The sequence below is a fragment of the Candida margitis genome (genome assembly GCF_024628925.1).
Source record: "Candida margitis strain CBS 14175 chromosome Unknown scaffold8, whole genome shotgun sequence".
Classification (NCBI taxonomy): Eukaryota; Fungi; Ascomycota; class Pichiomycetes; order Serinales; family Debaryomycetaceae; genus Lodderomyces; species Lodderomyces margitis.
The window spans coordinates 214,158-238,045 of NW_026261749.1; the positions used below are offsets into that span (position 1 = coordinate 214,158).

The 23,888-nt window shown below is 38.3% G+C and overlaps 10 protein-coding genes and 1 pseudogene across 11 annotated transcripts; 8 read left to right on the plus strand and 3 right to left on the minus strand. All coding sequences in view use genetic code 12, as the record gives it.

The window, feature by feature from the left end:
- Positions 1–342: 342 nt before the first annotated feature.
- Positions 343–2,219, plus strand: CANMA_000802 (uncharacterized protein; the record flags this gene model as incomplete). Its single annotated transcript, XM_051818194.1, has 3 exons — positions 343–390; positions 546–1,751; positions 1,827–2,219. The coding sequence occupies 3 exons, from the start codon at positions 343–345 to the stop codon at positions 2,217–2,219; spliced, it is 1,647 nt and encodes a 548-aa protein (XP_051673617.1).
- A 1,064-nt stretch (positions 2,220–3,283) lies between these two features.
- On the plus strand, positions 3,284–5,059 carry CANMA_000803 (uncharacterized protein; the record flags this gene model as incomplete). Its single annotated transcript, XM_051818195.1, has 1 exon — positions 3,284–5,059. The coding sequence occupies one exon, from the start codon at positions 3,284–3,286 to the stop codon at positions 5,057–5,059; it is 1,776 nt and encodes a 591-aa protein (XP_051673618.1).
- Positions 5,060–6,146: 1,087 nt separating this feature from the next.
- On the plus strand, positions 6,147–7,940 carry CANMA_000804 (uncharacterized protein; the record flags this gene model as incomplete). Its single annotated transcript, XM_051818196.1, has 1 exon — positions 6,147–7,940. One exon carries the CDS (start codon positions 6,147–6,149, stop codon positions 7,938–7,940), a length of 1,794 nt encoding a protein of 597 aa, XP_051673619.1.
- Positions 7,941–9,074: 1,134 nt separating this feature from the next.
- CANMA_000805 (uncharacterized protein) lies at positions 9,075–10,751 on the plus strand (the record flags this gene model as incomplete). Its single annotated transcript, XM_051818197.1, has 1 exon — positions 9,075–10,751. One exon carries the CDS (start codon positions 9,075–9,077, stop codon positions 10,749–10,751), a length of 1,677 nt encoding a protein of 558 aa, XP_051673620.1.
- An 899-nt stretch (positions 10,752–11,650) lies between these two features.
- CANMA_000806 (uncharacterized protein) lies at positions 11,651–13,330 on the plus strand (the record flags this gene model as incomplete). Its single annotated transcript, XM_051818198.1, has 1 exon — positions 11,651–13,330. One exon carries the CDS (start codon positions 11,651–11,653, stop codon positions 13,328–13,330), a length of 1,680 nt encoding a protein of 559 aa, XP_051673621.1.
- Positions 13,331–13,351: 21 nt separating this feature from the next.
- CANMA_000807 (uncharacterized protein) lies at positions 13,352–16,255 on the minus strand (the record flags this gene model as incomplete). Its single annotated transcript, XM_051818199.1, has 1 exon — positions 13,352–16,255. The coding sequence occupies one exon, from the start codon at positions 16,253–16,255 to the stop codon at positions 13,352–13,354; it is 2,904 nt and encodes a 967-aa protein (XP_051673622.1).
- Positions 16,256–16,491: 236 nt separating this feature from the next.
- Positions 16,492–17,130, plus strand: CANMA_000808 (uncharacterized protein; the record flags this gene model as incomplete). Its single annotated transcript, XM_051818200.1, has 1 exon — positions 16,492–17,130. The coding sequence occupies one exon, from the start codon at positions 16,492–16,494 to the stop codon at positions 17,128–17,130; it is 639 nt and encodes a 212-aa protein (XP_051673623.1).
- Positions 17,131–17,347: 217 nt separating this feature from the next.
- On the plus strand, positions 17,348–18,220 carry SUI3 (translation initiation factor eIF2 subunit beta; the record flags this gene model as incomplete). The annotated part of the gene is made up of 1 exon (XM_051818201.1): positions 17,348–18,220. The coding sequence occupies one exon, from the start codon at positions 17,348–17,350 to the stop codon at positions 18,218–18,220; it is 873 nt and encodes a 290-aa protein (XP_051673624.1).
- A 103-nt stretch (positions 18,221–18,323) lies between these two features.
- On the minus strand, positions 18,324–18,728 carry CANMA_000810 (uncharacterized protein; the record flags this gene model as incomplete). The annotated part of the gene is made up of 1 exon (XM_051818203.1): positions 18,324–18,728. One exon carries the CDS (start codon positions 18,726–18,728, stop codon positions 18,324–18,326), a length of 405 nt encoding a protein of 134 aa, XP_051673625.1.
- A 1,108-nt stretch (positions 18,729–19,836) lies between these two features.
- Positions 19,837–21,946, minus strand: CANMA_000811 (annotated as a pseudogene). The gene is made up of 3 exons: positions 21,925–21,946; positions 21,114–21,825; positions 19,837–20,833 (listed from the first exon to the last, which is right to left on the minus strand). Coding segments are annotated over exons 1-3 (1,731 nt in total).
- A 523-nt stretch (positions 21,947–22,469) lies between these two features.
- CANMA_000812 (uncharacterized protein) lies at positions 22,470–23,885 on the plus strand (the record flags this gene model as incomplete). The annotated part of the gene is made up of 1 exon (XM_051818204.1): positions 22,470–23,885. The coding sequence occupies one exon, from the start codon at positions 22,470–22,472 to the stop codon at positions 23,883–23,885; it is 1,416 nt and encodes a 471-aa protein (XP_051673626.1).
- Between the last annotated feature and the right edge of the window lie 3 nt (positions 23,886–23,888).

The window sequence follows — 23,888 nt, forward strand, 5'->3', positions numbered from 1 at the left end:
GCTGAGTGAGAAGCGATTTATCCACTTTGTGGAACAATTTGTGATTAAATTTGCGACCTCTTATCTCAAAACCACAGTCGTTGAGTATTGATTGCCTGCACCAATTCATTAATTTCAAAAACGTAGTAGCAATAACAGTAACCCACGCCCATTGCACAAGAATGATACTAAATTGACAATTTTGCCAAAATTCGCAGCCACAATTATTCTCAATTTACATCGAATTACACAAAAAAGCTCATATAAAAAATGCCACCACAATTTTTTTTTCTCAGAAATTATAGAATCCAAAAGTGAGTAGGAAAAACATAGCTTATCTTCAACACACAACCATATTCAACTATGAGGATGCCAGAATTGTATGCCTTGGCGCCAAGACCACGATGCAATGTTCTCAAGTCATAACTGTACGCTTTTGCAACGTGGAAAATGGTAATTGCAAAGCGCTTCGAGAGCCAGAAGACTGTCTCTGGATCATATATAAATAGGAGAACGTCTATTACAATGATGTGTTGCCTGATTCGATTGATAATCACTGAACCTAGAATACAGTGAATATGGCTAGGCACAATTCGATTGAACCGGCTTCATCTTTTGATAGCAGAATCACTACCAACTTGAAAAAGGAAGAAAAAGATGTCATTACTACAATTGAATCGGGCTCGTCTTTTGAATCTAAACAATTGGCAAAGAATCCCTTCTTGGATCCCAAAGTGGAAGAATATTATCGTGACCTTTATACCAAATCCCGATACGAGAGTTATTCGGCATTTGATCCCAATTTCGAATGGACTGAAGACGAAGAAAGAACCGTCATTTGGAAATTAAACTGGCGAGTAGCATTTACTGCGTGTCTCTTGTTTGTCAGCTTGCAAGTTGATCGTGGGAACTTGGCTCAAGCCGTGTCGGATAATTTTTTGGATGATTTGGGGTTAAACACTAACGAGTACAATACTGGTAACACCATCTTTCTTGTTAGTTTCTTGGCTGCTGAAGTTCCGTCACAGTTGATCTCGAAAGCTTTGGGACCTGATATTTTCATCCCCTTCCAAATTTGTGCTTGGAGTATTGTAGCCATGACCCAAGCTGCGCTTACAAGCAAGGCAGGGTTTTATATCACGAGATGCTTGATTGGAGCGTTGGAAGGTGGGTTTATTGCAGATTTGGTGTTGTGGTTGAGTTATTTTTTTACTAGTAAAGAATTGCCCATTAGGTTGTCTTGGTTCTGGACTACATTATCCTTGGTGCAAATATCGACATCATTGATGGCTTTTGGTTTATTGCGAATCAATACATGGGGCTGGCATGGTTGGCAGTTCCTATTCTTAATCGAAGGAGGATTCACTTTAGCCATTGGTATCGCATCATGGTTCTTGATGGTTCCTAGTGCTGTGCAAACGAAAACAAAGTGGAATCCAAAGGGTTGGTTCACCGACAGAGAGGAGAAGATTGTGGTGAATAGAATTCTTCGAGATGATCCGACTAAAGGATCAATGAATAACCGTCAAGCTATTGGTCCCAAAAATTTGTTTAAGTGTCTTATCGATTACGACCTATGGCCAATTTATGCCATTGGTCTCGTGGCTTACATCGGACAAGGCACATTCACTTCATATTTCACCCTTATGAATAGACAATTGGGATTCTCAGTATTTGATACCAATTTAATGACGATTCCCTACTCTGTGCTTCACATTGTGTTTTTGTTGATCATATCATGGTTTTCTGAACGTGTTGGTGAGAGGAGTTTGGTATGCCTCTTGGCACCATTATATGCAACACCCCTCATTGCTGTCATCAGGTGGTGGCTGGGCTCAGGTAAACAGATTTGGGTGACATGGGTATTGAATACATTGTATTTAGGTCAGCCGTACATTCATGCTATTTGTGTAGCTTGGGTATCAAGGAACTCGAACTCGGTCAGAAATAGATCAATTTGTTCGGCGTTGTACAATATGTTTGTTCAGTTGGGTAATATCATTGGTAATAACATTTACCGAGAAGACGATAAGCCCACATACAAGAGAGGTAATATGCAATTGTTTGTGATTACATTGATACTTATCCCGATATTGTTGTTGACTAAGTCTTACTACATGTGGAGAAACAAAAGCAGAGACAAGATTTGGAATGCAATGACTGAAGAGGACAAGCACGTTTATAGAGAAACTACAAAAGATGAAGCTAACAAACGGTTAGATTTTAGATTCGATCATTAGTTAAATGATAGAGTTGTGAATTTCTATGTTTAGCAAATAGAACACCTTCCAATCTCGCATTTCGTTGAGTATTTCTAAAGATTACGGATGACTGTCGGATGCGCCAACGGTTTAGTGATAAGAATTGTGGGTCTGAAAAAAAGAAATTTTTGTACTTTCTGAGATTTCCATACCTCGCCACAATTCTTACCTGCATTATCAATCAGAGACTATCCTTATCAGTCTGTGGGCAACTCCCTTGTATTTTAAACACTTAGGGGGAGTACTTATCGTGTCCCTAATTTAGAAGATGTTGATTAAGTTGGGTAAAGTATTCCTTTAACATTCAATGTTCTAGAACATTTAGCAGTTCCATCTATTGTTTAATTAGCCTTGGGTTGTGAAATGGAAAGTCGGCAGTGCTGTGGCATAATTAAAATCAAAGGGTGTCAACGTAGAAAAGGGGTAAAAGCTCGCGCACGTGATGTATGCTAATTTTGTGCGAATTTAAACGCCACGTTTGACACATTTTTTTTTTTCTTGTTTGCAACCACTAAATAATCAACTATGTTCGGATCAGAAGGACCTTGGCGGGAGTTCAAGGGAAAAGCATCGGTGTTGTTGACCATTCGGTTGAGTGTGTGCTTCGGAATAGGACCGTTAGGTTTTGGCGTTTGGAAATGGCTAATTTTACAAGGAATGCCGTAGTCAGAACTATGTGCTTATTTTGCAGCCACACCGTTACATATTCGGAAAAAACAATGGGGTAAAAAAAGTGAAACAAAAAATTAATTTCTGATGCAATTGCAACCACAGTTTTTTACTTCTTAAAACAATGAAAACCCAAATTTTAAAATTAGTAAAGTAGCAATTAGGAAACCAGAACAGAGGCAAATTGTTTCCCAATATAGTTAAGCGCTCACCACTCACCATTGTTTTTCTTACAGAAAATAGAGATTATATTAGCTAACCACAAACCATTTAAGGTAAAAGCACGTCAGATTTTTAATTAATGCCAGCAATTAATCAATGAAAAAAAGAAACAATATTTTCCACAGGGACGTTTAAAGATTGAAATATTTAAAATGCCTGTGGCTTCCTCTTTCAAACCCTTTATTCTTGGTAAACTTGATCGACATATTCTTGGCAGATATACTTTAGTCCCATCATCAACTATGACTCGTCACGGATCAACAACCAACGCCTCAATTTCTTCAGAAAATTCAGTGGCATCCAGTAGCGAAAATGACGCTGGGTTTATTAAGGGGTACAATAAGGAAGATGTTACACGTGTTGTGTCAGATAGTTCCTTGGAGTCGGATCAACTAGCTAAGAACCCTTTCTTAGATCCAAAGGTAGAAGAACATTATCGTGAGATATATACGAGGTCGGGGTATGAGAGTTATTCTGCGTTTGATCCTAACTTTGAATGGACGGCGGAAGAAGAAAAGAAAGTCATTTGGAAGTTGAACTGGAGAGTTGCTTTTACTGCATGTCTTTTGTTTGTCAGTTTACAAGTTGACAGAGGAAATTTGCAACAAGCTGTATCAGACAACTTTTTAGATAACTTGGGGTTGAACACCAATGACTACAACACGGGTAACACAATTTTTCTTTGTAGTTTCTTGGCGGCTGAAGTGCCTTCGCAAATGATTTCCAAGGCTTTAGGGCCAGATATATTTATTCCATTTCAAATTTGTGCTTGGAGTATAGTTGCAATGTCACAGGCGGCATTGAAGGGGAAAGCAGGGTTTTATATTACTAGATGCTTGATTGGAGTATTAGAAGGTGGGTTTATTGCAGATTTGGTGTTGTGGTTGAGTTATTTTTTTACTAGTAAAGAATTGCCCATTAGATTATCTTGGTTCTGGACTACTTTATCTTTGGTCCAGATTGCTACTTCATTGATGGCATTTGGTATTTTGAGGTTAAATACTTGGGGATGGCACGGTTGGCAATTCTTGTTTTTGATAGAAGGTGCATTCACGTTGGTTATTGGTATCGCATCATGGTTCTTGATGGTTCCTAGTGCTGTGCAAACGAAAACAAAGTGGAATCCAAAGGGTTGGTTCACCGACAGAGAGGAGAAGATTGTGGTGAATAGAATTCTTCGAGATGACCCTGGTAAAGGGTCCATGAATAACCGTCAAGCTATTGGACCTAAGAATATGCTCAAATGTCTCATTGATTACGACATGTGGCCTCTTTACGCCATTGGTATTGTCGCATACATTGGACAACAAACATTTACCTCATATTTCACCTTGATGAATAGGCAATTGGGATTCTCTGTCTTTAATACGAACTTGTTGACCATTCCATCAACAGTGATTCATATTATTTTCTTGTTATCGATATCCTGGTTCTCAGAGAGAGTCAACGAAAGGTCATGGGTCTGTTGTCTTGCACCACTTTATGCAACCCCAATAATGGGGGTGATCAGATGGTGGTCTGGTGCAGGAAAGGACATTTGGTCTACTTGGGTACTCAACACATTGTATTTAGGTCAGCCTTATATCCATGCCATTGTTGTTGCATGGGTGTCAAGGAACTCGAACTCGGTCAGAAATAGATCAATTTGTTCGGCGTTGTACAATATGTTTGTTCAGTTGGGAAATATTATTGCCAACAATATCTACAGACAGGATGATAAACCTTTGTATAAAAGAGGCAACATGCAACTATTTGCCATTACGTTGATACTAATACCCATGTTGGCATTAACCAAGTGGTACTACATTTGGAGAAACAACAGCAAGGAAAAGATTTGGAGTGCAATGAGTGAAGAAGAGAGACACGAGTATAGATTAACAACAAAGGATGAAGCAAACAAGAGGCTAGATTTTAGATTTGATCATTAGTTAATAGAAGTACATAATGTTATTATATTGATTTTTTACGGAGCATTTACAAACCCTGTTTCTTCGGGTTTGCAGTAGTTTGAACATATCATGGTTTATTTGAAATTACCACAACTTAATAATCTTTAACCTAAGAATTACTCTCCAAAATAATAAATTTATACGAAAACACTTTAATGACTTAAGAAAGTATAGCAATCGACTCCATGCCAAAGAAATGAAAATTTTCTAATTTAAAATTGACCAAGAAAGTTACAGATACATCGATGAATTAGTAATTAATCCCCCCCCCAGATAACTTAAATACGAAAGCTGCTGAAATCCTCTAAGTTTAGTATACAATGAGATATCCTAAGGCGTGTTCGTGAGTATGAATAATTTGGACAATTATTAATTCTAGAAATGTTGCAAAAAGAAAACAAAATGGGTTTAAGTTCAGCCACAATTATTTATCTCATTTGGTACCAGCTTAATTAAGCGTACCTTTACTGACTTTAATAGGAGAGAATAACGGCTTAATACGTTTTAAGAAACAAGCCAATTACGTTTTTGAAAATTAAAATTTGGTCAATGTGAAATGCTTCTACTGTGGCAAGTTTACAGACTACGAGATAAGAAAAATCCTGGCGATACCAATTGTTGTTACAAATTTGATGCTTTTTTCTGACAGATGTGCAATCATAAACGAAGCGTGTTTTCTTGATTGTGCCTTACCTCTGGATAAGCTAACTTTCAAAAAGTAGATAAGTTGGACAAATTTCCATTTATTGAAAGTACACCTCTGCTAAACCAAACGACTCCTTTTGTCCTAAATCCTTAGACTCACGTGTGCACATTTTATTTCGCAGCCACACCATTGAACGACAAAAACAGTGGGTAAAAAAATAAAAACTATCGTCAATGCAATTAAAACCACACTTTTCTCAAAACAATAGATTTAACTAAAATTAATACCGTATATAGAGTAACGATGTACAGTTTCGGATATAACCGCCTGCTTAATGTGTATCCACAATGATTTGCAACACATGTTTTTGAAAAATCATTGCAATTGTGGCCACTATAAGCTCATCTTATACAGGGAACCATGTACGACTATTTAAGTACAGACGAAGCTGTTCCAGAATACAGGACATCGAATCAATTATCCACTGAAAGAATTTATCAAAACTCCCTGTGTCACTACCCATTACTATTACCAACCATGGGTCTTCGTCGCTCTACCAATGATTCAATCTCATCAGATATATCAGTACGTTCCATCGATGATGTAGATCATTTGAAAAACAATGATAAACAGACGGTTACGAGGATTGATTCAGATCTTTCTATTGAGGCTGACCAGTTGAAAAAGAACCCCTTTTTGGATCCCCAAGTGGAGGAATATTATCGAGACATTTACACAAGCTCAAAATATGAGAGTTATTCTGCGTTTGATCCTAACTTTGAATGGACGGCGGAAGAAGAAAAGAAAGTCATTTGGAAGTTGAACTGGAGAGTTGCCTTCACAGCCTGTCTCTTATTTGTTGGTTTGCAAGTTGACAGAGGAAATTTACAACAAGCTGTATCAGACAACTTTTTAGATAACTTGGGGTTGAACACCAATGACTACAACACGGGAAATACTATTTTTGTTGTTAGTTTCTTGCTTGCTGAGGTTCCTTCGCAAATGATTTCCAAGGCTTTAGGGCCAGATATATTTATTCCATTTCAAATTTGTGCTTGGAGTATAGTTGCAATGTCGCAGGCGGCATTGAAGGGGAAAGCAGGGTTTTATATTACTAGATGCTTGATTGGAGTATTAGAAGGTGGGTTTATTGCAGATTTGGTGTTGTGGTTGAGTTATTTTTTTACTAGTAAAGAATTGCCCATTAGGTTATCTTGGTTCTGGACTACTTTATCTTTGGTCCAGATTGCTACTTCATTGATGGCATTTGGTATTTTGAGGTTAAATACTTGGGGATGGCACGGTTGGCAGTTTTTATTCTTGATCGAGGGAGGTTTTACTCTAACTATTGGAATTTTATCGTGGTTTTTGATGGTACCAAGTGCTGTGCAAACGAAAACAAAGTGGAATCCAAAGGGATGGTTCACTGACAGGGAGGAGAAAATTGTCGTCAACCGTATCCTTCGTGATGATCCAACTAAAGGATCAATGAATAATCGTCAAGCTATCAGTCCAAAGAATTTATGGAAATGCCTCATTGATTACGACATGTGGCCTCTTTACGCCATTGGTATTGTTGCGTATATTGGACAACAAACATTGAGTACATACTTCACCTTGACAAACAGACAATTGGGATTCTCCGTTTTCAATACAAATTTGTTGACTATACCCGCAACAGTAATCCACATCATTCTTTTGTTGTTTATATCCTGGTTCTCGGAGAGGGTCAACGAGAGGTCTTTCGTTTGTTTGATTGCGCCACTTTTTGCTACTCCATTTATTGGGGCTATTAGGTTTTGGCCCGGGTCAGGTAAAGAAATTTGGTCTACTTGGGTACTCAACACATTGTATTTAGGTCAGCCTTATATCCATGCCATTGTTGTTGCATGGGTGTCAAGGAACTCGAACTCGGTCAGAAATAGATCAATTTGTTCGGCGTTGTACAATATGTTTGTTCAGTTGGGCGGTATTATCGGCAACAACATTTACCGAGAAGATGATAAACCTTTGTATAAAAGAGGTAATATGCAGTTGTTTGCCATTACATTGACACTTATCCCGGTCTTATTGTTGGTTAAGGCTTACTATGTCTGGAGGAACAAAAGCCGAGACAAGATTTGGAGTACTATGACTGAGGAGGAGCAACAAACCTATAGAGAAACTACAAAAGATGAAGCTAACAAACGGTTAGATTTCAGATTCGAACATTAAATTTTCGGGACTGTGCTTTTCTCCAATCAGAAAATCGTTGATTATTTATTGAGGCATTTGCAGTGGCTGAAATGATATTTCCGAATGTTTGGTTTTGCTCAGGGTATGGGATTGTACTATATATCGCTTAACCTATATGACGTACTTTTCCATGTGGTCTAGAAGCTACTTCTGATGCTGGAGTGCGATTGTGAAAATTTAACTTTGTGTAACCAAACGATTAAACTGTAGTCGGACCGCTCTCTGCGCTTGTGTTTTGTTGCTTTACTTCAAGCATATGTTATTTAATTTTTAGATTGATTCGTCTAGATTACATTAGCCGTTAGTATGTTCACCCTAGTAGTTATATGGTGCACTCTCAAGGTGTTGCAGTGGAGAACTTTGTTTCTCTTAATAATCAGGCCGTATGGTAATTTTCAACTATTTAAATCTTCTTTGAACCATGCCTCCAGGGCTAGTAAAGTGTTCATTGCTGTTATTATTCCTGAATATAGAAGGTATTTCCAGTCCTTTTAGAGACTGAACCTCGCTATAGAGGCTTCTCATCTGAGTCATTGTGCAGATCGTACGGTGTCATTTTAACCCATAAGGAGGTGCAAAAAAAAAAGACACCCCTTCAACGCAGTACTCCACTTGTGCCAAACAACTAATCATTTCTAGGTGTTTCCAATTGTTTAATCTCATTGCTCACTTGTAAATCGCTTCATAATTATCAGATGAGATCGGTACAGTTTTAACAATTCATGGTAGCTCTTCCGCTATCAGTTCGGATCGGTGCAACCTTTTCCTTCACTGAAATCTTTTTTTAGCTCGGCTTATTTTCTTTTTGGCAGCCATCAAGTTAGAACAATTACGTTCAAATACTCATTCGATCCGAGCTTACTACTATTCCACGTTTAGAATCCAGGATGTTATTGTCTTTTATAACAGCCGCTTCTCAGTAAACTGTGAGTTGGTATGTGAATAAGTACCTCATCATAAGGGATTGTTTGTGTGAATATTGGTGGCTTTGACTCATAGTATATAAATACTGTCAAAGAAGACCCCAGAAAGTAATGGTAACGGTTATCTACTCTTATTCTTGGTGGCAGTAATCAACATTTGCTTGGCAAACACAATCTGCTTTCACTTAACATGACTCATCACAATCAAGTTGATGTTTCTTTTTCCTCTGCCCATGCTACTCCATCCAGTGACAAGGAAGATCGATTAAAAAAGCTTGACAAGGAACCCATCACAAGAATTAGGTCACACCTCTCATTTGAGTCCGACCAACTAGCTGCAAATCCTTTCTTGGACCCTAAAGTCGAGGAATATTATCGTGAGCTCTACACAAAGTCCAACTATGAGAGTTATTCGGCATTTGATCCTACATTTGATTGGACAGCAAAAGAAGAGAAAAAGGTGGTCCAAATATTAAACTGGCGTGTTGTTTTCATTGCGTGCCTTTTATTTATCACCTTGCATATCGATAGAGGTAATTTATCGCAAGCTGTATCTGATAATATGTTGGAAGACATAGGAATGACTACAAATGAATACAACACGGGGAATACCATCTTTCTCGTCAGTTTTATTGCTACTGAAGTACCTTCACAAATGATTTCCAAAGCGTTGGGTCCAGACGTTTTCATCCCGTTCCAAATCTGTTCATGGAGCATTGTCGCTATGTCACAGGCAGCATTGAAGGGAAAGGTTGGTTTTTATATCACCAGATTCTTGTTGGGCGCATTGGAAGGTGGGTTTGTTGCTGATTTAGTTGTGTGGATAAGTTACTTTTTCACCAGCAAGGATTTGCCCATAAGATTGTCCTGGTTTTGGAGTATGTCGTCCATATGCCAAATTTTTACTTCGTTATTGGCTTTTGGTGTGTTGAGAATCAACACCTGGGGCTGGCATGGGTGGCAGTTTCTATTCTTAATCGAAGGTGCTTTTACGTTGTCAATTGGAATTGCGTCGTGGTTCTTGATGGTTCCTAGTGCTGTGCAAACGAAAACAAAGTGGAATTCAAAGGGTTGGTTTACAGAGAGACAAGAAAAGATTGTGGTAAATAGAGTGTTGAGAGACGACCCCGGTAAAGGATCCATGAACAACCGTCAAGCAATTAGTCCAAAAAACTTGGTGGAATGTCTCATTGACTATGATATGTGGCCCTTTTATGTTATAGGGATTGTTGCATTCATTGGACACGGAACGTTCAAGTCTTACTTTACATTGATGAATAGACACTTGGGTTTTTCTGTATTCGACACAAACTTGTTGACAATACCCGCAACCGTCATCCACATCGTCTTTTTACTTCTGCTTTCGTGGTTTTCTGAGAGAATCAATGAGAGGTCTTTGGTGTGTTGTCTTGCACCACTTTATGCAACCCCAATAATGGGGGTGATCAGATGGTGGTCTGGTGCAGGAAAGGACATTTGGGCGACGTGGGTCATTAATACCTTGTACTATGGCCAGCCTTATATCCACGCAATTGTTTTTGCATGGGTTTCAAGAAACTCCAACTCGGTTAGAAACAGATCCATATGCTCATCATTGTACAGTATGTTTGTTCAAGTTGGGGATGTCATTGGTAACAATATCTACAGACAGGATGATAAACCTTTGTATAAAAGAGGCAACATGCAACTATTTGTCATCACATTGATACTTATTCCAGTTTTGTTGTTGACTAAGATGTACTTTATGTGGAGGAACCAGAGCAGAGATAGGATCTGGAATGCAATGACAGAGGAGGAGAAACACACATATAGGCTAACAACAAAAGATGAGGCAAACAAGAGGCTAGATTTTAGATTTGACCATTGATTGATTTTTAGAAGGTACATAGAGATACAAGAGATGTTAATCTTCAAAGCCATTGAAATAAATGATAATGTTACCATTTGGCTGAGTTGGTCATTGTATATACTAGCAATACTCTTTTGGTTTTCTTTAAAGTTTTATTGGGGAACAACTTCAATGACCACTAAAATCCAGCAGCATTTTACATATGTCTCATTTCATCTTAACTACGCCACTGTGGGGAAGAAAAACCACATCAGGGGCGACAACTACTGCTCCTCTTCTTTTACATTGCAAAATTATAGTATCAACATCCGGAAATATGAGACAAATAAAATATTCATTTCCAAAAAAAGCTTAATTTTTTCAACCAGTGATCATTCCATCCTTACCCCAGTATATACCTCCCTCACCCTCTTTTCACCCTACAACTGTGGGGCAACTATACTACCAAGAGCTGCTGAATTATGCTTTTCACGTTTTGATTGTTGGCGGCGCTAACTCCACAACGTTAGATATATATATGGTCTAATAAGACATCAATTGGACCTCGGATATAATTTGTTGTATGAGGTGTCTGAAAAAACAGCAGACTAAGGATTAGGTGCAATGGGGATTTAAGTGCACTTATCCCATGTGACTTAAAAATAATATGGTTTATCTATGTTTGGTAACAGGCCACTCACTTACCATCTTCTTCAATTGACAAGAAAAAATTAAGACAAAGAAAAATACTATCTCAAAATGACTCTCTGGTATTTTTAAAATTGTGGTATATCGAATTATGAGGTGTTAATTGGGCTCTTGTTGCCTGGTACGGACTATGGTGGGGGGGTGGGGGGGGGCGGGGAGAGCCACATAAATACCGGTTGAAATCTAGCTGAATTTTTTGGAATCAATTATGTCAACAAATTTAGCAGCAAATGTCTCCCAAAGAGAGCCATACTTACCCAGATTTGCAGGAAGTACCATCACCAACATTGTCACACGATGAAGCAATAGCTGAAAAGTCTAAGACCAGTATCTCGGAAATATCAGTCATCTCCGAGCACGAGAATCTGACTAAATCCCATAATCCCTTTCTCGACCGTGAAACAGCCGAATACTACAAAGAATTGTACGAAAAAACAAAGTATGAGTGCCGTTCTCACTTTGATCCTCATTTTGAATGGGCAGAAAAGGAAGAAAAGAAAGTTGTATTCAAATTGAACATTAGAGTTGCTCTTGCCGCATGTCTCATGTTTGTTGCTTTACAAATTGACAGAGTTAACTTACATCAAGCTGTTACTGACAATATGTTGGGTGATTTGGGACTAACCACTGATGATTATAATATGGGAAACACGATTTTCTATTTGTCATTTATGCTTGCTGAAATTCCATCTCAGATGATTTCCAAACGTCTTGGACCAGATGTATTTATTCCTATTCAGATTTGTGCATGGAGCATTGTGGCAATGTGCCAAGTTGCCCTAAATGGCAGAGTCTCATTTTTCATTACTCGTTGCTTAATTGGTGCCATTGAAGGTGGATTCATTCCCGATCTTGTGTTGTGGTTGAGTTACTTCTTCACCAGCAAAGAGTTGCCAATTCGGTTATCTTGGTTTTGGTCAACATTAACACTCACCCAGATTTGTATTTCGCTTCTCGCCTTTGGTATATTGCGATTAAGAGGCGTGTTTAGGTGGCCCGGCTGGGCTCACCTTTTCCTTTGGGAAGTGTTATTCACTTTATCCATCGGTGTTTTATCATTCTACATGATGGTGCCATCGGCAGTGCAGACAAAGAATTGGATGCATCCAAAGGGTTGGTTTACTGAACGCGAGGAGAAGATTGTGGTTAATCGGATCTTGCGTGATGATCCTGCCAAAGGAACCATGCATAACAGACAAGCACTTTCATTGAAGATGTTGTGGGAATGTTTGATTGATTATGATATGTGGCCGTTATACGCAATTGGATTGGTGGCCTATATTGGACAACTCACTTTTGGATCGTATTTCACGTTGATGACAAGGTCTCTCGGGTTCAGTACTTTTGACACAAATCTTTTAACAATCCCGGTTTCCGTGTTATACATATCAACACTCCTTGCAATAACGTGGTTGTCTGAAAAACTCAACGATAGAGCTTATGTATCATTGATTGCCCCAATTTATGGAGCGATATTGCTTGGAGTGATTAGGTTTTGGCCTGGTGCTGGTATCCAAGTGTGGCCCACTTACATCTTGAATACAATATACTTAGGTCACCCATACATCCATGCTATTCTTGTGTCATGGGTATCGAGAAATTCAAACTCGGTAAGGACTAGATCCATCTGTTCAGCCATGTACAACATGTTTGTCCAAATGGATTCAATTATTGCACAAAATATATTCCGTGAAGATGATAGGCCATTGTACAAAAGAGGTTTGTTACAATTGTGGTGTATAACCTTGTCAGTAATTCCATTGTTGGTATTGACCAAGTATTACTATATCTGGAGAAACAAGTCAAAAGCAAAGCAATGGGATGCAATGACGGAAGAACAAAAGGCTGATTATAGAAAAAATACCACCGATGATGGAAACAAACGTTTGGATTTTAGATTTGCTCATTGAAACTCTATGTTGTAAATTTAGTTATTGTTTTTCGAAATATAAACCCATGGCCAATTTGAACAACTCTTCAATCGTGTCCAACACTTTTTGTGCTTGCTCTCGGACAAAAATATCCTTGTCGGTAGAAGCAACATATTTCAAAATTGTAATTACCTTCTCGCGGTATTTTTCGGGGAACTCAACCTTGTCTGTTTCAGAAGTACCTAGTACTAAATCTAGAATCAAGACTACTGCCGCCCTTCTCATAATTGCTTTGTCTTCATTGGTTTCCAAATTGAGGATACCAAGGGCACAATCTAAAGCATTTTCTAAATTGCCAATTAATCCAATGGGGTTAACTTTGCAACACATTCCTAGTAGTGATATGGCTGACATTCTCACTCGATCATCGTCTGTATCATGCCTACGAATAATTGACAATGTAGACTCAACAATGAGGTTTGCCGACACTCCCTGAAACGTTTCGTGGGATACTTGAATATAACGAAGGATGACCTCACCGATCCTTAACCGTTCATCCAACTCTGTCTCTTCATTCATATATAGGCCACTTAAAGTCTTGAGGACAACAGGCTCATCCCATTCTATTAAGCTTTCCAATCCTTTGATAACGTTTAAATAAACAAACGGCTCTGGGTCTTTTAATTGTACTAAATGCAAATTAATGACAAAATCTAGAGAGAGCACTTCACTTTTAGATTCAATCAACTGGCGTAAAAGATAAAGCCCATGTGCTCGAATTGGTGCCAATGGATCATTCAAACTTGTAATTGCTCTACTCAATGTCAATTTTTGAGCGTCAAGTGCGTTAGTAACTGGGATATCCCCACTTAGAATGTTGGCTATCCTCGTCTCTAGTGCACGGGCTGACAGCTTGACATTCTCATTGATTACTTGCTTGGATAGATTGAATAATGATGTCTTGATTCCTGATAAAAGCTCAGTGCATTGATCATCTATCACGACATCGTTCTCCAATAAAATGGCAGAGAGCAATTCCAACAATACGGGCAAAATCTCTTCTTTATCGTCATCTTCGTCATCAGAATCGTGCATTGCATCATCACCATCTTCATCAACATCAAAATTAGCATTCAAGAAGCTTTGCACAATAAGCAACATCTCTGAAGGGGTTCTCGCGAGGCTCTCTTTAAATTTGTCTCCGATACTCTCCAACAACTTCAAGTCCACTAGCTTAATAAAGGGGCTCTCTTCATCATCCCCAAGTAAATTGGACCCCGATAACCAGCTTTTCAATATCCTGACAAAAAGACCCTGTATAATATCGTCATCGGCATTTTCCAACAATGTGATAAAGTTTGTACATGCGAAATCTAAATTGATAATGAAATTGTTAACTTTGGTCTCTTTGCTCTCTGACTTGAATTGGTGGCTGCTCTTTTCTATCTGCACCAAATTATTGGCTCCGAATGCAAAGCCCCATCCTTCTCCACTTTCGAAACAAAGATTCTTTGCTATTAGATCAATGCCAGCGAGGTCTTTAGCATCAAAGTCCTTCATCACCGTGAAATACGTCGTCATTATATTAGAAATCACCTCAACCGACTTGGCATTTCTTTTCAAGAACAAATAGTAGCCCCAAATAGGAACAATAATTGGTGCCATGACTGCCTTGAATAAATCTGGTTCTAATCCCTTTCTTGATAACGACAACAATACATTTACCTCATTGTTTAGTTGAGCTTCAGTGACTAAAACTCTCGATTGGTCTGGCTTGGGGTTGAACTTGTCCCACACCTGCTTTAAAAAGAAGTCTTGAACCACTAATCTATTTTTGCTCCAAAGCTTTTCAAGGATATATGCAACACACGATGCCACCGTTGGTCGATTTATATTGACTAATAGATTGTAACACTGGTTCCCAATAGATGTGAAATATTCTCTTGTGTTTATAGCTTTAGGTTTCAGCAACACAACATTAGCAACGTGATCAAACTTCGTGATTTCAATTTCGTCTTGGTCACGTAAACCCAATACGTATTCAATCAAGGCGAGTAATCCATCACCTCGTGGTGCGTTATAGTGAAGTAGTTGTAAATGGCTTATAACAAATGTTTTAAAGTAGATAGGTGATGGGGTTGTTAGTAAAAGGGAGTAGACTTGGAATAGCTCAAAAGTGTCTGGCACTTTCTCCACTGTTGAGTACTCTGTAGAATACTTGTTGTGATCAATATTGGGTATCGTATTCAAGGCAATAGCAATGGTGATAAAGTCAGATAAACCCGATCCCTTTCTAAGTAACTCAGTAACATCGGATGTAGTCTGAAAAAGGATAAAGAGTTTGTCGTAAATGAGTTTTAAAAGCTCAATGGCTTGCTCAGGTTCGGTGATCTTGTCTATTGTGACTGGTTTTCTATTCTCCTTCATCTCTTTCAATACTCGTTTCTCAAACGGTATGCCAATGTGGAATACATTTAACGCAGGGTAAACTCCATGTATCACAATAGTGTTGACAAGCTTGCTAAATGTTTTGACATCGTGTAGCGATATCGCAATTATCGATTTATCTTTGAATTGTGGCTCCAACGAATACTTTTGGATCTCTAGTAACTTTTCAAGTAGGTAATCAAGTACTCTTAACCTCGATCCACCATTGGTGTCGTCTTGGTTGAATATACGTATATAAAGTGTATCCAAGGTCAATTGATCATAAGACAAGTCTAGCAATGCTTCCAATTGCCCGAACAAGATGTCCATCGGTTTATCTCTTTTAAACTGGGGTTTATTGAGCCCTTTCCGTTGAGGGTACACTTCGTCTGCAGATCTCTTGATGGTCTTCTTTTTGGTGTCATCAGCAAACGGATTCTTTTTGGGCACTTTCTTGGAGGAAGTGGAGTCAGGCACTTGTTGAGGTTTTCTAGTCACCCCATAATCGTCTGAGAGTTCTTCTATTTTTGGTGACATGGTACTGAGTATACAGCAGAAAGAGTTAGCAATTTACTTTGTTCAGCCATTATGCCAAAGAGTCTACATGCAGTACTCTTTTGCGATGGTTTCAATATTTTTTTTTTTGTATTCCCATCATTAACATCATCATCATCATCACCACTGCTACTAATCAGTTAGTATATTCCCCGTTCCTTTTTGAAACTCACTCCACCCCTTTTGCTACCCAGTGACAGTAACTATAAGTTCTCAATATGACTCTGGAAGATAATAAACTAACACAGGAGGAGATGGATATAATCATGTCCGAAGCAAGAGCAGGTGAGTTAGAATCATTGAAGGAGATATTTGAGGAAATACCCAAAGAATCATTACTAGATATTAAAGACAACATGACTTTAGCCACTCCAATACATATGGCTGCTGCCAATGGTCACTTGGACACAGTCAAGTACCTTCTTTCAATTATACCCAAGCAAGAAGCTATAAGTCTAACGAAGGCAAAGAATGAAACGGGAAATACGGCTTTGCACTGGGCAGCATATAATGGACATTTGGAAGCTGTCAAATTGTTAGTTGAAGAATATGAAGCCGATGCATTTGAGAAGAATGAGGCTGGCCATGATTCGATATATGAAGCAGAAAACAATGGGAAAGTCGACGTAGAAAATTGGTTTTTGAAAAAGTACGCCCCAGAAGAAGATTTCAAAGTTGAGGAAGATGGTGAAAACACCAGGATTAGTTATCAACCGGGTAAAGAAAGTAAATTGGCTGATGATAATGCTAGGGAGGCAGCTTTTGCAGCTAAAGTGGAGAGCAAGCAAGTTGGAAAAGCAGAAAAAGGTGACCAACTGCTTGAAAATTCAACTGCAAGCTTATCTCTTGACTCGTGATATAAGTTGTATATAGAATATCATAGACAACTTTTTCTAATCATATTCAGTTATATTATTTAATCCAAAGTCGTGTATTAAAAAATGCGTCTTACAAAAAAAAAATGACATAAAAATTTTTCAGCTTTAAAAAAGAAACATCTAGAGTCATAACTACCTTCGCCTTCAGATCTTATCACCAACACATATATCCTCCCCTTCCTTACACAACACCAATATGTCTGATTTAGGTTTTGACCCATCATTAAAGAAGAAGAAGAAAGTCAAGAAGCCAGTCGATGGCGCATCGCCTGCACCAGAAAGCAGTGAGTCAACACCAGCAGCCACTGATTCCGTTGATGACCTATTTTCGGGAATGAAGAAGAAGAAAAAGTCCTCATCCTCCAAAAAGACGGAAGGATCAGTCGAAAAGTCTAGCTCACCAAGTGCAGAAGCCGATGTCACTGCTACATTGGGTGACTTGACCTTGAAGAAGAAGAAAAAGAAGAGTACCAAGAACTTGGACTTGAATGAATTCGAACAACAATTGGAAGAAGCAGGAATTGAAGACACAACTAATGAGCAAGCAGATGATGCTTTAAATGGAAGCAAGTTGGCTCAAACCGATGCCGGCTTATCATACGATGAATTATTATCGCGTTTCTTTGAAATTTTAAAAGAAAACAATCCTGAACTTGCTGGAGACAGATCGGGTCCTAAATTCAGAATCCCACCACCAGTATGCCAAAGAGAAGGTTCGAAAAAGACCATGTTTGCCAATGTGCAAGAAATTGCCACCGTTTTACAAAGAAACCCTGAGCACTTGATACAATTTTTGTTCGCCGAATTGGGTACTTCTGGTTCTATTGATGGTGAAAAGAGGTTGATATTAAAAGGTAAGTTTCAACCAAAACAAATGGAGAGTGTGTTGAGAAGATACATTATTGAATACGTGACATGTAAGACATGCAAGAGTATGAACACCGAATTGAAGAGAGAGAGTGCCAATAGATTGCATTTCTTGAGCTGTAAGGCATGTGGTTCCACCAGATCAGTATCTTCTATAAAGACTGGTTTCCAAGCCCAAATCGGAAGAAGAAAGAAGTTTTAAAAGTGTTTTCTTTTTTTTTTAGTTCGGTGGGGAACTACTTTTGGTATATATATTTTTAAGTCTGTTTTTGGCTATTCTATTTAAATATAATATTGTACATTATCTAGACCTTGGGTATACTAGAAACAATCTTTTTCAAAGGCGAACACCACGCACTGACTGCGTCATGGTTCATCATGTAATCAACAACTTCTGACTTCAATTTAGAAGAGTCTGCCTCACCAGCTAGTATTTCGTTGAATACTGATTCAATAAATGGTAAATGTTGTTCACTGACAACTTGAATCTGGATCAGCAATTTCCCTTTATAATGCGTTAGTTCCCTCTCTGGTAGTGACAACGGGAGATCAAACACTTTACCTAGTTGGACTAATATGTCTTGACGTTTCTGTCGCGCTTCGTCACCTGATAAAGAGACTTGTGAGCTGTTCTCGGAGAGTGATAGGGGCGTCGGACAGTCATTCCATCCTTCTATAGCATCCCCCCTTTGATATCTCGTCAACGTCATGAAAAAAAAAAAAAGAAGGTGGTTGGATGGTATGTATTGTTGTTACTGCGTGTTCATTGTGACACGTAAAGATTTTAAAACCGCATATTTCTTTTGGATCGCTTTGCGCTACCTCTTTTTGTTGAACTTTTATTAACACTAAAACGTTGTATGTGTAGATAAAAATGAGAGGTGATTTATCAATCGAAACTAACAGATCAATCTAACCTTTTATTTATAAATATGATAATATACAAATAGTAGTGAAGTGATAAATGGACTTTCTCAAATCCATCCAATTTTCAACAACACTTTGCACTTTGCTGCACTCTGCAAATTTATAACAATTTCCAAAACTAGGTTACATCAACAAACACTGATACCTCGGTCACAAAGTGAGGAAGATTCAGTACAACAATTGTCCAAAAAAAAAAAAACCTTAGCTAATCATGAAGTCAATAGTTTAGGCCAGGAGCTCTTCATGAAAACAAGGAAAGAAATTACAAATCTCCAAGACAAAATTAACATTGAAAGTAACTTCAAGTTAATATATCATAACCTACCAACCAATATAACGAACATCAAGCAAAATTTAATTTGAATTTGTATAGAAAACATCAATTCCTTCTTCAATTCTAAGTAAGAAATAAACAAAAAACTAATTTATTTTGTGTATTCCTTTACAATCAAAACCCGTTTTGATGTTTAAAAGAAACATTACATGGGATTCAAAAATCAAATACTTACAAATATTGAAATAATAAACTTCTCATCACAAGAGGTATTTTTGCAAACATTACAGTTGTAATGATTGAAAAATTCTCGATACAGAGTACAGAAAAGGGAAAGAAGAAGAAGAAGTAGAAGAAGAGTATCAGGAAAGAATCAAAGAGAGAAACTACACTTAATGTGTCAACAATACATCCAAAGCAATTCTTCTCTTTTTCGTCATTTTCTTCCTTTAGGAATTACTTACACTGAGTTCTTCGACTCTAAAATTTTGTAATAATCTAAACCTATGTTTCACGTCTCATCTTCGTATACCTTAAGCACAACTTTTATTTAAGTATTTCTGTAACTCACTTGCACGCAAGGAATCCTTCAACTAGCTAATACCAGTGTCTCTCTCTCAATATGAAGAATGGTTCGTAATATTTAACCCGTCATCAAGTAGTATATCTGCCGTTGGCCTCTTTTTAGGATCAACTTGTAAACATTTCTTTATCAACTCCATTAAATCATTACTATATCCATTATTACCCTTCGGTATCTGATACCTTCCCTGGCCAATAGCCACGTGCAAATTTGCACCTTGATCCATCTCCAATTTCTCAAACGGCGAATACCCAAAACAACAACTGTACAACAAACATCCCAATGACCAAATATCGGTAGCTTCGGTTATTTCTGAGCCAGTGGCAACGTCTAATAGTTCTGGTGCTCGATACGGCAACGTACAATGCTCCTGGGCGAAATTTGTCAATGCTAGTGCTTGCTGTCGAGTACGAATGTTGTACCTTGCCCTTGAGCATGACCCTAAGTCAACCAAAACAGGTAACCCTTCTGCCGAAATCATGACATTTGCTGGCTTGATATCGTGGTGAGCATAGGGAACCAATTCCTCCATTTCGGTCGAGTCACTGCCTGTTGCTGCTGCTCCTGCAACTTGCTCATCCTCCTCCTCCTCTGTATGTAAAAGCGCTTCTTCCTCATTGTCATCTTCATCAAGCCTAGCCGTATTTCGGGTTACCAGTTTGTGATTGTGCATAACCTTTAGTCCACGACATACACCAATGAAAATCTTGAGGATCTCCATTTCGTCCATTTTGGTACCATTAAGCACATTTTCAGTCAATATATCTTGTACTGATTTGGTAAAGTATGGTAATAATATGTAAATATGTCTTACACCATCAGGACTAGTTACAATTGACTCATCGATAGATTGAATGATATAGGGTGTTTTGGAATTAGCAAATCGATGATAGTTTTTGATTTCTCTCATGGCGTTTTTATACGTTTCATCTTGGGTTCCATAGGGACAATTGATTTGTTTCAATGCGTATGGTGCTTGTGATGTCAGATGTACCAAGTAAACATATGAAAACCCCCCTTCGCCAAGTAGTCTAATAATTTTATAGCTGGCATTGTTAATTTTTATTGTGGGCGTCGATATAGATGGGAAACACGGAAGGCATGATCCAAATAATGACAACAAAAGGTCCATGTTGTGTATTGAGATAAATGATGCTGTACTTGAATCTCTGGTGTCAATTGTCTTTTGGTGAATTTCGCTCAGTGTTGTTTTGAGTGTCGCAAAAGTTTGATAATGCGTCACATCTAATTTACCCACCATTGAGTAATCTATATATTACATACACCTTCATAACACTAGAAGAGACCTACCACAGCTGCAGTTCTTTACAAATAAAGTCGGACAAAGAAGTCTTTAAATTGGATAAAGTAGTACCTCTAATCTCCTGCTTGATCCTCTTGACTTGTTCATCCAGCAAAGTATCATAATTGGGACTCTTACTAGCCTTGCTAGGGTGATTAAAATCATCCACATCAACCTCATTGATGCATAATCGAGAGCAATTTTCAATTATGATGGGATTGCCACTTCTGTCTCGATCTTCAACAATGACTATCGAATCCCGGATTTGGTGAAGTCTAACTTGATGACACGATATAATAAAGATGCAATTGCTGGCATTTTGTATAAATACAGGACCAGCTGATTGTAAATAGCAGATGCACTCATTTCCATTTTGCAAATTTATGGAACGTGATTTGAGTGAAATGAAACTATTAGCAAATTTTGAAATGTAAACATGATCATCGGAATTTAATTGGTACTCTTTGTCGCAAACATTTATTGAATTGGAAGTGAATTGGGAAAATGCATCTGAATCAAGCCTAGAATTATTGGCATGTGTTGGCGGTTGTGGTTTTCCAATAAATTTAAAATTGACTCTACTTAGTTGGTTTTGCTTCGACTGAACAAGTTTGAATATCGAATTGATATTCTCACTCTCTAATTTCTTTGAGTAGCTTGTGCCTGGTGCTTGTGCATCTACGATACGTTGGAACTCAGCTTGGATCTGTTGTAGTCGATCTAGTGATGTACATGTGATGATCTCGACTCGTATTTCTTGTCCATAATAGATCAGTATTTATCACTTGGAGTTTGGTTCGGTTTGCAAAATGTACATACTGTTGAATAGTGACTTGTCCATTGGTAAAAGAACTGGTAAAGAGTTTTGACTCGTGGAAAAGAAAATCGTCACAATCTGCGCTGATTATAAACATTACACAAAATTTTAATCATTCTTGTCACAACTGCCGTGGGATCTACAAATACATCTATTTTGTACAATCAGCGTAACTGTATCTTTCATAAAGCAAGCGCCAATGTAGTATGTATCGCTATAGATCTCACCGTTTCCGAGAGTTGGAGGGTTTTCACTGCATGCCCTATATCCATTATATTTTAAACATGGTGAAATATAAACGTTAATACAACCACCAAAGGTTAAATTGATCCAAAAAGTATTACCCATTACATCGTAGCTCCATGAGTCATTGACAAGACTTTTGCAATGCTTAAAAACAACCGGTGCAAGTAGCCAGTGGCTGATAAAGAAGAGTCTTTGATATCATACGCTACCATTTCTACTTCAACCAGCAATTGAGCAAAAGAAAAAGTTACCGAGTGACCACCACCACCACCAACTGGCCAGAGATAAAACACTAGCAGCCATGTTTTCATCGTCGAAACCAAAATTTGCCCTTGAGCTAACGATAAATGAGCTTACTAATGTGCCACAAATCAATGGAGCTTGCTATATAGAAGTCGCTATTCGTGATTCCAAAAAGAAACACTTGCATAAACACCCGAATGGATCTCGAGCGCCATCCAAGGATACGTCATCTTCGTCAAACTCGACCTCAAATGGAAACTCGTTTGCTTCCAACCCTGCAAAATCTTTTCTAAACAAGCTTGATACAAAGGCGGCGAAAACTATCCACAAAGAAGTTGCTCAAGCCAAAAGCACCACAGGCAATGTCTCCACAACCACATCATTGAAAAAATTGCATAATTTCAAATGTAACTTTAATTACAAACTTACTTGTAACTTGAAGTTTAGTTTAAAGAGTCGGAAGAATTTGTTGATTGCCAACAAGTATTTATCGTTGAGGGTATATTATGTTCACGATGATAAACAAGGAGGTGATGAACAGATTGTAATTAACCTAGGACGATTAGAAGTGAACTTGGCCGAATACTTAAACTTTGAGGAGCCAGTTAATTTAAAATACTTGCTTGATGACTCAAAAGTCAATTCAATATTGAACTTGACTATTGGACTTTCAGAATTACCTGAAAACTTTGATTTCCACACCCAGTTGCAAATTCAAGACAATAACAGCAGTGTAGTGTCGTCAACTGCATTGCGCGAGGGTCTCCATCAAAACAAAAAGCGAAGTACCACTTTCAATGTACCTCAGTTTGAACGGAAGAATGTCTTTAATGGTATCAGCAATATATTCGGGGAAGCTAATCTCGATGAAAACCAAGGTTCACCAAAGCGTGTTCCAACGCCACCTACCCCACAATCGACCCCTAGTGATAGGCCGCCCTCGCCCTTGCCACGTAACCACCGTGCGGCATTAAATCAAGCAAGCTCGCCCCAACTGTCGGCATCATCAAACGTTTCTCTTGATGGGAAACCGATAGGCGACATTTCAAGCTTGAATGACCAAGATTTGATCAAATTGGTGGGCCAGTCATCTGACGTCTCCCTGGCCATGTCGACTCATCTGCCGAGCCTGAATGGTCAAATTGGTAACATAGCAAATGGTAACTTTGTGTCAGGGATCAATCGACATATCGCCATGGACCCAATTATCAACTCCTTGTACACCAAGATCCTAGAAAGTAATTGGGATCCAGCATTATATCCACTTTTAGATTACTCGCCTAACCAATGCATTGATGACATTTTTGATAATCCTGACAATCCGTATGGATGTAATTTGAAGTTGAAGGAGTTCTACGAATCGCAGGTTGAAAAAGATGAAAAGAATAGTGGATATCGAAACTTGAATGGATTGATTAATGAAGATAAATATAGACCAGACTTACAGAGTTGGACATTGCCAAATATAAAATAAGTC